Source organism: Anoplopoma fimbria, chromosome 7 (assembly GCF_027596085.1).
Source record: "Anoplopoma fimbria isolate UVic2021 breed Golden Eagle Sablefish chromosome 7, Afim_UVic_2022, whole genome shotgun sequence".
Classification (NCBI taxonomy): domain Eukaryota; kingdom Metazoa; phylum Chordata; class Actinopteri; order Perciformes; family Anoplopomatidae; genus Anoplopoma; species Anoplopoma fimbria.
In genome coordinates, this window is record NC_072455.1 from 4,740,425 (window position 1) to 4,755,558 (window position 15,134).

At 38.2% G+C, this 15,134-nt stretch overlaps 1 protein-coding gene across 2 annotated transcripts; it reads left to right on the forward strand.

Annotated features, from left to right (window-relative positions):
- Positions 1-127: 127 nt before the first annotated feature.
- khnyn (KH and NYN domain containing) lies at positions 128-12,751 on the forward strand. 2 transcript variants are annotated; one of them, XM_054601198.1, is made up of 10 exons: positions 157-216; positions 312-429; positions 2,008-2,275; positions 3,927-4,061; positions 5,505-7,222; positions 7,897-8,027; positions 9,002-9,098; positions 9,505-9,612; positions 10,796-10,897; positions 10,992-12,751. In XM_054601198.1, exons 3-10 carry the CDS (start codon positions 2,045-2,047, stop codon positions 11,350-11,352), a joined length of 2,883 nt encoding a protein of 960 aa, XP_054457173.1. In that variant the 5' UTR covers positions 157-216; positions 312-429; positions 2,008-2,044; the 3' UTR covers positions 11,353-12,751. The 2 variants fall into 2 exon arrangements, with proteins under 2 accessions (XP_054457172.1, XP_054457173.1); XM_054601197.1 differs by having other exon boundaries at positions 128-429.
- The last annotated feature ends 2,383 nt before the right edge of the window (positions 12,752-15,134 follow it).

Sequence of the window (15,134 nt, forward strand, 5' to 3'; positions counted from 1 at the left end):
TATAATAATAATAATAATGAATGTTCAATTAATGCGAAAACAATCATTAATATCTATATGTGTGTATGTGTTTAAATACATTTTAAGGTGGTAGAGTCAGACACATGGATTATTAAAGGAGTGTTATTTGGGTGTTACATGACTGGTAGATGAGCTGTTTTTCGTTTAGTTTCGGTTTTGTCTTCTTCTTCTTCATCGGGGTTTCCACATGCGGCTGTAAGAAGCGTCCTCACTCACACTGTCTTTATTCCCCGTGCTTTTCTTTTTTCTTTTCATTTTTTGGTGCTGTTTGTTGTTGTTTTTCTTTCCAGTCCCACCTCCCCGATGAGCTGAACTTTGCTCTGATCGGCTGCATGTTGTTGTTTTTATTGGATGCGGAAGCCTGAAGCGAGCTGCGTCTCCGGAGCTGCTGGAAACGAAACTTTGAAGGTAAGAGAGCAAAAGAAAAAAATCATATTTTTATGGTTATATTGTTTTTTTTAAAACCACCAGAACCGTCTTGTATCTGTTCTCTTCTCTTTATTGGCATAAAACGACGCTCAAAGGATCTATTTATATAAAGATAAATGTGTCACAGTTCTTACAAAAGTATCTGGCAACAGGCCATGTTTGGTCGTGTAAAAATGATCTTTCTATGGTAGATTTAATCTGAATCTTCCTTAAACAGTTAGTGTTGTTGCATGAAAGCAAATGGCAGCAAAAGTCAAGTTGTAAATAATATGTGGGGTTTATTAATAACCGTGTATAAACTGAGAGAAACACACAGCAGACTTGTTTACATTTCTGGAGCTTTAATGTTTGCATATCAGGTGCAAAGTGGTGGAGAGGTACTTGTACTTGGATACATTTGAGAAGGAAGTAGTGTTTACTTTATTACTTTTTTTACTCCGCCACAAGAAGGTTTATGATTCATATTTAGAGTTCAATAAAACATGTGATAAGCCTGTATGGTGCAATGCACTGACAGAGCAAACCTGTTTGTTTTGTTTGTTGGGAGAACAGTTAGTTGTAGCAACCTGCCAGGGCAACAAGTAATAACCCTTATTTTAATATATTACATATAGTCAACACTTTTTTGCATTTATAGCCCACTTCAATGGCGGATTGTGAGACACTGGGTTTCTTGTGTACAGACTTGCAAAATCATCTTTCCTGTTTATGAGCGAGAGACTCACATTTTGTTGTGTTTTTTTTTCCTTTTATTTTTTTTGGTGTTGTTTTTTGTAACCGTGTAAGAGAAAGAAATACATTACAATAGTGGGGGAAAGTTTGAAGAAGTACTTTTCCCCCCACTTTAGATTCATATTTTAATTAAACTTTTAATTATAATGTGCATTTATAATGATAACATCAGTGGTTGACCTATCTAGTACATAAAACACATGTAACTATAACAGTATTCATGTGATTGTTATGTATGGATTATTAAATATATGTTTTTACAATATGTATTTTAAGTTTGATACATATCAGTCACGATAAAGGCTTTGTATTTACAACAAGGAAGAAGACATAGTTGCAATTATCTGATTATCTTTCAGCTTAAATTGTTTTTTAATAACAGACTCTTCAGCTTGTTGTTTTACTCACACCAGTGCTCCATGGGACTTGTAGTTTATTTAATCTCCTAACATTCATGTACACAGTCTTATACCTTTAATTATTGTTATTAACCAGATATTTCAATATTCAGATTTTTTTTTGAGCTTGCACTGAGAAATAACACAATTTTATGGCTTTCAAAGTGATAATTAAGCATCGTCCTCTCAGTGATTAAAGCAGCAACATAAATAAAATGGATCTTAATAAAACTCAAAACCCAAATGAGGGCAATACTTGAGAGTACAATGTTTTTATAGTTTTCTATTAAATAAACATAATGTATAACAAGGCAACACATTATAGTAATTTAAAGAACATGTACAAAAAAATGTGGGACATATAATGGCAGAAATAAAGGGGCATACAATCAAAATAAATGTCCTTTTATATGTGTTTTTTTCGCAGTATGTTCAACTTTTGACGCCGATTTCAAGACCGAGGGATGGACGGTGAGAGAGGTGATGGAGGAGGAGGAGGAGGAGGAGAACTGGAGGTGGAGGATGAGTTTGCGTGCGCTGGGATGCTGCGGGGATCTCTGAACTCTCTTCACGGCACCGTGGAGCGGATATTCAGGGTGACGTTCGGGATCGGGACGGACGACCCGTCTCACGTCAACAACGGGCAGATATGGCTGAAACTGCGAGGGCCGGGCGACGACGTGAGGGCCGCCAAGGTCAGCCGAGATTTCTTTGTTTGATAGCACACAGTGAGATAAGAGTTGAGACATTGAGATACTGAAACAATGTTTTAGATTGATACGACTTAAAGCACACAATCTTTATAGCAAACTCACTGTGTTGATTTTGAATTCTGTCACAAATTAGTCCCTATTTTGTGTAACACTTTTTGCGTAAAGTGTAACCTTTCATTTGGAATTTTCTCATTGACATTACGGGTAGTCTTAAACGTTCCGCTCTGGTAAATGACTCATGGAGGATTTTTTTGAATGTTGTCATAAATCTGAGTTGGGTTTCGTTCTAAAAGCGGTCAAACCTGCTGAGGCACACACTCAGAATGATGTCACAAACTATTACAATTACAATTAAAAAAAAAATCACATGATTGTCAAACACATACAGGAGGATATGTATATATCCATTGCATTTCCTCTTTCCTCAAGAGACACATCTCAGTTTGGCTGAGTCAATATTTGATATATATTAATATATATTTAATGTATTTAATTTAACAGGTCTCGTAAGTGTTGGGTAGTAGATTACAGAACTGGGGGGTAATCCACAGACGGAAAACTGACTGTGATGTCGAGTGCTGGCCTTTAAAGGTCACACTGTAGCATATGACTTGCAATCATTAGCATAAGTCTGCTGCAAACAATAGCATTGAAGTGGTGGGGGGGGGGGGAGTAGGTTGACAATGAGCATTTAAACGGGTTTTAACGGAACATTTTAAAGTTCTATTCTTCATGGACTCTTGATAAAAGTGATCCAAAATATACACTGAAAAGTTGATCCGAAGCTAAATGAAGCTTCAGAAGTTTGAGTTCGTCAAATCAATTGGGTATCTCCCAAAGTTACAGTCTTTTTAATTGAAAGTCCCTTCTTGGTTTTCCCCTGGACAAAACACAAAGAGGCGATTCTGTTGTAGCGTTGGAAGATGTCCATAACATCATATTTGCCAGAGATTTGTCCGGGAAGAAGGACTGAATTATGAACAGCAGAAATGATTACAGCAAGCTGCACCCGTTTCCATCCTTCTTATACCTGACTGTCATTTTAAGCACCGATCTTTGAAAGCTGCTGCACCGAAATCTATATTTAACATTTTAACCTTGTTCGGAATAGGACAGTAGCCTTTTAACCATCAAAAGATTCTATTTTTACATTATACTTTATGGGTAATCAGTGTAATAACAAACTCTGCGGGTCTGCTTTATTGAAAACGTCAATGTCAACAAAACAATTCAAAGATTTTTAACACTTTTTCAATTATAAAGTCAACATCTGCAGATATAATGTGCTCAGTTGTCATGGAAGTGAAGATGTACAAATGTTACTTTCTACAGTGCATAATAATAATAATAATAGTAATAATAAGTGAGCAAACTATATCTGTTGATGAAGACCATGCGATCAAATTGAAAGCTCCAGAAAAAGCGAGTAAGTGTACATTGAGTGTTGCTTTTTTAGATTCAAAGAACAGACTGTTAAGTGCTGATATTATATGTTGTACTTTGATCATTTCTTTTTCAAAATCAACACATGATATTTAGATTTCTGTCTACTACTACTACTACAGTATTTTCCCCACTACTACAGTAATATTGTAACAACACAATAACGATGCCAAATATTGCTGTCTTGCAGTTATTTGTGAAAGGACTGGTGAACCAGGAGGAGCAGCAGGAGGTTTCTTATCCCGAGGTCCTTCACTGCATCTTCTGTGGAGCCAGAGGGCTGTTCATGGACTGCCTGACCAAAAACACCTCTGCACATATCGTGGTGAGTGTTGCATTCTGGGTGTTTGTTTAGGCTACATTCATACCATTTATATTTGCTAAAAGAGAAAGGTCACAAACAGTTAGGACTTAAACTTTTAAAAAGAGTCAGTTGGAACATTTTATAGGCAACTTAAGCCCTAATTTTCTGCCTTTATTTGTTTATGTTTAGGTAATTTGTCACCATTAAATTGCCAAATTAGCTATTAGTAGTTCCTGTTTGCAACGTATGCATTAATGAACAGAAATCCATCACTGGATTACTTTGATACTGAAGAAATCTTAAAAATGTGATGTTTCTCAGGCAAGTTCTGCATTTATAAGTAGCGTATTTATTCAATAATTTCCACACAGACTTATGGTGGTTTATCTGCAATGGTCATCAGAGAGCGTGAGTCATGCTGAATTCAAAAATATGTGTAGCTCATCTTTTTTACTGAGTTATGACTCCAAACAGGAGTCCCCTCCCTCAGTATCACTCACTTCTGGTATTGTGCAAATCCCCCCACCAGCATACTGAGTGGGTAATTTTCACTGATGATGCAATAATGATCTTGACCAACAACGTCATATCTTGCATTCATGTTATTCTTACAAGAAATTACATTATTAGTCAATGTCATAAGCTAAAAATGTGTCTCAGCCCTTATGAAGTAACAGCTTAATGCAACATTAGGATGATGTCACAGGGAATTTTTATAACTTATTATTACCTTGTTTTGTTAAAACCTCAATATACAAATTTTATTACTTTTGACAACTTTCTTTTTCGCTATTAGTTGCTACATGTCGCTACAAATTGCTTGGAAATTTACTCATTCATGTGTTTTCACTCAGTTTATTTCAAACAGGATGTGCCACTCAAACTCTAGATCAGATTAGAATTAGAAAAACTTTATTAATCTGGAAACTAATTTGCCACCACATCAACTCATACATAGTTTCCATAGTGAACAAGAGACAAAAAACACATTACAACGGATAAATCACACCATAAAATGCCATTTGAAACATTAATAACATCAGAAAGATGCTAAATCTAAAAAACACATCTAAAAGTGTTCATTAAAAAAAAAAACATGTGTTTATGTAAACATGTGTATCATGTTATGAACTAGTTTTCAGTATAAAAATTGAGCAGACTATTTATTTATTATCATGATATATATTATTATCGTGATATCGCTAATCGTGGCGACAACAATAAAATAATTGCTAGGTGATAACTTTCCACATTTATAAAATCATAGTAATATAAACTGCTCTGTGGTGCTTCGGAGTCTGAAATTCCTTCAAACTCATCTATTACTCAAACTGGATTTCTTGGATTGCACCTTAAACACCAACTTTCTTGCAATGTTCAGCCTGAACGTCCACATACATTTTTATTTTGCTGTCATTAAGAGGTTTAAGATAAGTGTCATCTGTTTTCCTCTCACCAAACCAGGTTGGCTCTACAGGATTCCTGCTTATATCAGGTCTCGAGGAGCCGGTGGTTCAAGCCTACTCCCTTATAACAGACCTGGTGGAGCGGTACGAGGGCACACAGTCCAGGCGCTCTGAGGCCGGAGACAGGGGCCCCGGGGAGTCTCTGGATTCGCGCCGGGCCTTCAAAACTCTGGTGGAGAAATGGGAGGACAAGCACATCCTGGATCTTCTGGTGCTGCCAGGGTCGGTGAAGGAAATCCTGCTGGATTTGGTGAGAGAATCTGGGCTTGGATCGAGCCCCGTCCCGGCTCTGATGGACGGGAACGCCGGGGCGAGATCGTATGAGGAGTTGGAGGATAGATGGGACAAACCGTTCGCCATTACGTACGCATTTCCTGAGCCTTCTAGGACTACAGATCGGTGGGTTGAAGGTTTGATGGAAAGCTCGGGGAAAGACTCTGCAGCCAAGGACTCCTTAGTCCAGTTTGTGTCCGGGGACAACCGAGGGAGGGCAGAGGGCGCCGAGGAAGGACTCATAAGTTCTCCTCAGGATGTGGGAGAGGAGCACCTGGAGTTAGGTGCCAAGATGAAAGAGGAACGAGGAGAGGACGACAAACAGGAGCAGCAGTTGTCAGTCGGAAACAAGGAGTTTTGGCTCCTCATGAAGTTCTTCACAGCCATGGGGTACACGGAGGACGTCGTGAAGCGAGTCATCGCCCGAACCGGACTCACAGAGGCCTCGCAGATCCTGGACGTGGTTCAGCAGGAGCAGGATCGCAATGACCGCGAGCAGGCGAAGAAGAGTCAAGACGCCGTTGCCTCCAATCAAAGCGAGAGGAACCGACCTTGCGAGACGGAGCACAGAGAAGAAGAAGAAGAAGAAGAAGAAATGGAAGTAGCGGGGGGAGATGAGTTGATGGGTGGTAACGGAGACGTGGGAGAGGGAGCAACGGGAGGTGGGAGGACCCTCGAAGAGAGAGGTGGTGCAGAGGATAAAGAGGACGGACACGAAGAAGACTTCGTCCTCAGGGTGGTGAAGAAAGCTGCAGCCAGCTGCGGGTACATGGAGCAGAATGTGGCCAAGGTCTACAGCATGCTGCCCGACGGATCCAGCCACCAGCTGCTCCTGGAGCTGCAGAGACAGGGGAGCAAGGAGACGGAGGCCCTCAGGGAGGAGCCGAGAGAGATGGACGACGTGGTGCCGGAGAAAGAGCGACCAAAAGTTGGACCAAGAGAAGTTGAGCTTTTCGTACCAGTAGAAAAGAGAAAATCTGACGGTAAAGGACGTCTAGAGGAGCTAAATCGGACGGTATCTGAGTTTTTTAAGCACCATATACTCACAGAATCACAAACTCCCCACCAAGTTCCTGAAGTCAAAGGGCCACCCATGTCTACTTATCCCTCATCCAACAAACAACCTGGACAAACCAACTACTGGACTAATCCGTCCACCTCGAAACAAAACCAAGAAAACGTCTTCAACCCCATACCCAAGTCTCCTTCTGTCTTTAAACAAACCATCCACCATCCACCATCCACCATCTTCACTAGGAACGACTCGTCTCCCCCCAGAGCGAGGGAAAGGCGGGGCTTCACGACCGCCTCTTCGGTGGTGGTGACGGGGGAACAGCGTTTCCTGGAAGGCCTGCAGATGCCCTTTGACCTCCAGCTCACGGACAAACCGGGCAACCCGAAAGTACGGACGATCATCATTGACGGGAGCAACGTGGCCATGAGGTCAGAATGGCAGAAACAATCTCTGATATGATTAATTTGTAATATTTTGATTAATTTGTTTAAAGGGGTTAATATGGGATGGAAATGTATGTTGTGTGTTTCCTTATTGCTGTTTGAGGAAAGATGATTAACTATAAGGGATTGATCTGACCTTAAAAAATGTTAAGTTCAGGGTTGGGGATCCACATTTTGTGTTTCCGTTGGACCTATCAATATATATATTGTTTTAAAGACATATATTGTAAACATCCTTAGTAATAGTGTTTCAATTCTAGCAGACTAGCATGGAACCGATAGAATGTCTTTATTGGATACTCCTGATACTGATGATGATATATTAGAAGAGTTAATTTCCAAATAGGGGAAGAAAAAAAAAAGGGCGTTCTTTTGACATCTTTATCTTCAGCACTTGGATTTGATTTGATGTATGACTTGTGTTATATAGATATAGTTGATTGATTGATTAAAAAGGAATAACTACAACAACAGTAGATGTAAAAGCTTTTAAACTTGGCTCCAGCTCAGTTGGGTCTAGAGAAAGAAAAATATATATGACATCTTGTCAAAAATAAAGGTTCATATGAGGATGTTTCTCATCAGGATTTTGTAAAAATGGGTTCCACCTTGTTTTTTGTGGTAAAACCCTTCATCTAACGGTTCTATGTTCTCCACAGTCACGGTTTGGGTCACTTCTTCTCCTGTCGAGGAATCGCTCTGGCCGTCCAGCACTTTTGGGACCGAGGCCATCGTCACATCAGCGCCCTCCTTCCCCAGTGGAGACAGAAGAGCGACCCCAGGATCAAAGGTAACACTTCCTGTTCCTCTTGTAGTATTTTAAAACCTGAGATCTCTACTATGGTAAGTAGTAGAAGAGTATACATTGATGATTAATCTCCTCATTATTTATTGAATACAGTAAAAAACATTGGTTTGGTGTGTCTAAAGAGTTTCATAAAGTTGATGTCTCAAATCCCCAAAATGTACAATCACATATGACCAGAAAACAGCAAATCCTATGTTTGAATAGCTGGAAACACGGAATATTTTCAATTTCTGCTTTAAAAAATAGCTTAAACTATCAATTGATTATTGATTTAGTCATCGAATAATTTTCAAATGTCAGATAGTCAAATAATGGATTAATCAATTTATCATTTCAGTACTAAAAAACTCACAGAAATACACATACAAGTGTTTAATTCCATTATTTATTTATATATGTGCATGCATTTAAATGTTTTTAGTGCATTTTCATGACCCCTGGCTATTTTCCATATTTTCAATATTGTCATAAATTTTATTTAAAGTATATGAGATTTATAGAAAATAAGATGAAACATGCAAACAATATTAAAGTGTCTAGCAATAACATTTAAGGCCTGTCATTAGAAATAAAATGCATTTTGTCCTCTTTAATCCCTAAAACTTACTTTTTTTTCCTTTTTCACAAATATTAGAATTAGAGAATGAATTGATTTCTTATTTTATTTATCAATTTATTAGCTATTTCCTCCTAACATTTTGAAAGCCATGAAATACTGTTCTAAATAGTCCCTGCTTTCACAGTTACCCTTTGTCAAATGCATACTGTGGTTTTTAAATGACAAAGGCTCTCATGCATGTTCGCTGCTTGTATTTCATTCTGAGTCACACGTTGGGGGAGGAAAACAAAAAATCGGAATATTGCGAGGATGTGAGTGTGTGGGCGTTTTTTGTTGATTTCCCCCTTCAGTGCAGACTAAAGGCTAAACATAGCTCTGTTTGTTCCTCTCCCTGCAGAGCAGCACTATCTGACTGAGCTGCAGAAACTGGGCCTGGTCTCCTTCACCCCCTCCAGAGAGGTGCAGGGCAAGAGGATCAGCTCGTACGACGACAGGTAGACAGACTGCTGCTTTAAAAAAACATCTTGTAATTGTCTGGTGTGGTTAAAGCATGTGGAAACAAAGACATGGAGATTATAGAGTGTATAAAAAAAGTAACCGGTTTCCTTCACGCCCATGAGACGGGATGTTGCTGAAAAAGTAATCAGGACAAATGTTTAAAACTACTTTATTCATAGTTTATACACAAAGATACAGAAGATTATTTAGAAATGATTCTGAAAACTGTAGAATAAAGCTGTGTCTTAAATCCATAATGAATACTTATTCTTCACAATAGACAACATATTTTAGCATTTCTTTCTAACAAAAAAATGATTAAACACATGTGCAAACAAACTTTACAAATCCTCTATAGTTTCTATGATTTGTTTTTCACTGGCTTTTCCCTAATTTCTGCAGATTAATGCTGCAACTCGCGCAGAAGACAGACGGAGTGATCGTAACTAACGACAACCTGAGAGACCTTTCAGACGAGTCCCTTGTGTGGAGGGACATCATCAAAAAGAGGTATGGAAAGACTCAGATGTTACAGCTTTGACAGCCTTCCTATAAATTGGATCATATCTGTGTTATATTTTCAACAAGAGAAAATATTTTTTTTAGCTCTGAGAATAATAATTCAACTTTAATTTAAAGTTTATAAAAAATATAATGAAAGAAATGATTTTCCCCTTTGCGTACTGCAAATATAAAGAAAAAATCTTTGATTTGTAGAAACAATATTTACCTTAAAAATGAATAAAGTAATTACAAGGAAAAGCTGAAAATCCTCACGTGTGGAACTTGAACCATGAATTTTTTTTTTTTGATATAAAAAGAAATACTGAATAGTTGCCATTCATCTTCTGTCAATCAGCTAATAAATGAATCATCTAATCAATTCACCTCTACTTGTATATATTGTTAGGTACAGTAGTAGTTAATTATAATAGCAAAACATACTAGTTTTATAAGCCTTTCATATATTATGTATGCAGAAATCTTTGTTTTATGTATTTGTAAAGTATCCAAAGCTGTCAAATAAATATTGCAGTTAAAAGTATAATATTTCCCCTGAGATGTAGTAGAGTAGAAGTATGAAGTAGAAGGAAAACAAAAATAATCAAGTTAAGTATAAGTACCTCAAATATGTACTACTACAATAATAGCTACTATGATGAACTTCGATTTAGTGTTGTTTTTGGCGGTCCCTGTGGACAAAAGTGGTAGTGTTTCTGAGCACCAGACTCCCTTTAGAAAACCGCTCATTTTACTGCAGCAGGGGTCTGACAGTCCGCTCCACTCAGTCCTGGTTCTGGTTCTTCCGGGCCTCCCTTCACTCCAGGGGGCCCGGTGATCCGGCTCAGACGGACAAGCATCAAGAATAACGATATAGAAATAGCCAATCTCATGGAGGTCAAAGGGAGGCATGAATATTTAATTTAGACTGTTTTATAACCAGTTAAAAGTAAATGTACTAAGTTACACTCCACCACTGGTTTTCACTCTTAGTAACCAAATGTAAGGAAATAACTGTTAAAACACAATTAGATTATTTTCTATATCATCTCTGTGTAAAATGTATGTCCTTTTTTCACCATGTATCTAAATTAAAGTAAAGGGTTGGACTCCCACCCACTTTAAGTTTCCTGTATGAAACCTGCTTAAAGGGCCAGTCTGCTCATCACAGTGGTATGATGTAATGTTACAGACTCCTTCAGTACACGTTTGTCGGGGATCACTTCATGGTGCCGGACGACCCTCTGGGCAGAGGAGGGCCTCACCTGGACGATTTCCTGCGCTCAGAGCACAGGTATGAACACACACACACACACACACACTGCGGTGTAGCTCAGAAACTTAGTTTAATTAGTTAGTAATAAGTGGAGTTCTTTATTTCCTGTCAGGACTCCGGATCCAGGAAACCACTCCTTCGCCGGCGTAGCCACCAGTTTCCCCTCCTCCAAACCTCCGCGCTCCCAGACGGAGCTCCTGAACTTCCGCGACCGAATGCTGAACGGAGCAGGGGGCGGAGACAGCCGGGGTAAAGGTAGAGGACAGGGAAAAGGGTGGGGCCCGGGAAACCGGCTCGGAGGTTCGATGCCGGGGTCCGGTGAAGCAAACAGGAGCCCGGAGGAAACGGCCAGCCTGAGAGCGCAGCTGTGTCAGGTGTTCCCGGATCAGGACAACATGGTGGCGCTGGTGCTCCAGTGCCATCCGGCAGAGACGGACATGAATGTGCTGTCTGATCTGATCTTGGAGCAGTAGAAGGGCTTGATATGTTTTAGTCTTAATATTTTATCTGGGGAAATTCAGACTTTTCTTACGCTGAAGTTTGCCCTTGTGTTTTTTAAAGGGATACAATTGTGTTTACCAGCAAAGAAAAGTCACAATCATTGTTCTGCTCAAGAAAGGATTACACGAAAAATACCAATTTATCAGAGGAGTGGTTGAACTTCCTGTTCACAGTCCAACATGTTCCGCATTCAAATATATGTTTTTGTGTCATGCATTCCCTCCCACGTAAGCTGTTTCTCTGCAAATTTTCTAAGTTATTTTAGACCTATTAAGCAGCGTTGAACTAGTTTTCCCTAACGCTTCCATAAAAATGTATCATGGAAAATAAATGAGTGGGGTTTTATCCCTTTAATCAGTTGTTCACTGACGAAACAATGGATCAGGGATACAATATAATGTAAATATCTGACCAAGTATTCATGTTCCCCAGAGGATGACTTTTTACTCTCTCAGGACTTTGATTTATGATCAAATACCCGCAAAACTGATTACATTCCCATCAGCCTTAGTTGTGCTTTGTGTCAAATGCTAGCATGCTAACAAGCTAAGCTAACATTTGAGCATGGTAAACCTGCTAAACATCAGGATGTTACCATGCTGACGCCTATCAAACATCCTCCTCAGGGTCGATTAATACTTTGTAGTGTTTCTCATCATGCAACAGTGTTAGAGGGGAATTAATTCTCTCTCTTGTTGTTGTTTTTTTTGTGAGAACCAGCACCTCCTCTATTGTTTGCTCTTCAAGCAACTAGGGTTGAGAATTTTTTTCATAAGAGAGCATTTCTATCTTTTAAAGAAAGTCGTTTTCTGGAACAATAAATAAAAAACATTGTATCTGTCAATATTCTGAATTAATTATATAACCTGCTGAGCTTAACATTGTATAGCTATCTGTTTATAAAAAAAAGGCACTGAGTATAATTGCTGTATTAGTTGTGGGGGTGGATGTCATTTTGCAACGCTACAGTAATACTAAACCAATCCTTACAATATCATGTACACTTATTTTAATATTTAACTTATTTAAAAAGGTCTGATGTTGTCATGATCATAGTTTATATCATGCAGAGTGTGTCTGGATGAGGAGTCTGTGCTTCAGGAGGGGAAATCAAACAAAAAGATGATATCTATATATGTAAGATGATATACATATTTTATCCATATAACCCTTGTGACCGAAGATCAGATCCTCCATCCAGCCACTCGAAGGCCACTTTTAAACACAGTTCACCAACTGTGAGATAGAATCATCTTATTTGTGTTGTTTATATTTGTACATTTAAAGAGGTTGATGCTGATTTCTGCCTATGTTTTCTGCTGCATTCAAAAAAGTGTCTTGTAAAAAGTGTCTTAAAGTGTTTCCATGGTACTCTGTGTCTCTGAATTATTTATTTCAGTGTTCTTTGGCAGGCATTACGGGTTAAAACTGGGCTAAATTTGGTTAAAAAGTGGTGTAGAGGTTACATTATAAACAATATCCCAACCTACTTCATTTCTCTGAGAAGTCCTAAATACATGTTGAAATATAGACAGCAGTTATGTGCAACCTAGATGGAAATTATAATTTTTTTGATCAAATTTGGCTTTGTTTTTACCTGCCTTTTTGACCTGCACATCACCAGATTAATATTTAGGGATTAATGTCTGCTACGGTGGAATATGTTCATCTCGATGGGCCCTAGTGCACAGTAGTTTTTAATTACGGAGGACGAACACCATTGTTACATGATCAAATAGAGACTTGACATTGAATTACATCAACATACATATTACCCAGCAATCATTGTAAATCGGTATATGACAAAAAAAACTATGAAAATAATTGTATGTAATCGTTTTTTAAATAGTTTTTACAGTTCTAGTAGAATGGGCATATCATTTTGTGATAAATTGCTTTTACCCCAAAAAATAAAACAGATGGGTTTGCCTTTTTTTAGGGCATATAATAGCAAATGTTATTATATTTAATTAAATGTGGGTTCTTCTTTGAACACAGGGATATTTCAGTTAATCACACTTCCTGCACTGTCTAAATATTGGACTCCTATACAGACACTAAAGCAGAAGATAAACAGGCAGGTTTCAGTTGGTTTTTCATAAACTAATCGACTAACCCAGATAAGTGTTTGTTTTTCTGTCAATCCCATTTTTTTAAATCCCTCCCCAAATGATTCAGATTCATAGATCTTTTTTTACAGCAGACATTTTGACTTGTGATAGTGATAACAGGAAGAACACAGGTGGAAGTAATTACATTAACGATGGCTCTGTTCCAGATGTCAGTTACACCTGTGTTAGACGAGTCAAAATGACCGCCGTCTGCACTTTAAGGGAACCACAGAACTAGATTTCCAGGTAATGTTTAACATACTGGAGCCTACACATCTTATTTACTACCACTTTTACTCTAAATGTAAGCATTTCTATGTACTATTTGATTAATTAAAAACCCTCATAACTCCTGTTAAGGACTGGGACAAATATTACATATAGACCCAGAAGTTACTGTACATGTGGATAGCCAGATGTGTCAAAGCACACCATTTATTCAGAATATGAATCCTGTGACAAAGAATGTAACATTAAAGTAAACTGCTGTTCACAACAATGTCCTCTAGGGGTCGCACTTTACCACTATTTATCTTGAAGTGTGAGAAGAGACATTTTTGTAAGTATTCAGTATATAACAGAATGGAACTTCTTTAATATTATGTTTTTAATGATGCATTCGTGTTTTGAGAGCTCAGCTTCCGGTTTCGGGCCTTTCCTTTTGCCACAGTTTAACGTGCAAACCTCTCTGCAGTGATTTGAGATCGACTTTACCTCAGTTTTCGTAAAACTATGCATCTTGACAGAATCTGTAAATGCTCATTATGATGTTTCACCTTTCAAAGATACAGAAAATACAATGCAAATGCAAATATTGAAGTGAAATGGCGAGTAAAAGTAATTTACATGTGCTTTTAGATCCTAGTGCAGCCTTTTTGAGTGTATTTCATAACTTTAGAAACACTTAGATATTAGATAGTACAGGTAATCTGGAGAGGATTCTTCTCAGGTGTTTTTTCTCCTGAATAAAGGCAGGCAGCTGTGTGAATTCATCTGTAAACTGTTGAGAATTTATTCGGTCTGTATTTTTTCTGTCTTCTTTGCCATCTTCCGCTTCCTCTTGCTATTGTGAATCTCTTGTGTTTTGTTTGTCAAGAGCCTATAAATAATTATAACACAATGAACATATTTTAGTGTTTACACTGGAAAATAGAAAGAGAAAACCTTGTTTCTTTTTCGGACTTCATTGAAGTCACCACCTTCTGAGAATAGATCCATGAAACCGGTTTGATGAGTCGTGAACAAAGGCGAAAATAGACAGGACATCTATTTTGGGAACATCCTAAACAAGACACTCGCTCTGTGGACTTGCCCATTGACGTCTGATTCACATCTGCAGGAGTTAAATAATATAGTTAATTTAAGTCACAATCATGGGTGGTGGCTGCAGGTTTATGGAAGCTATTTTTGTAGCACCAGTTTTACATATTTGCATGCCATAAAATACTAGAGAAGTACAGGCAGCTGTCAGTGAGTGCATCAACACGCTAGAGGAAAAAGAAAATATATTTTGACAGGTGAGAGAGAAGCATGAGGCACAAATTATCTTGGTATGTTTTTGCCCCAGAAACTGTTAAAAATAGGTCCGAATGAATTAGAAATTAATAAATTATAAATAATTTTGCATCCCAAGAGGGTGGGGT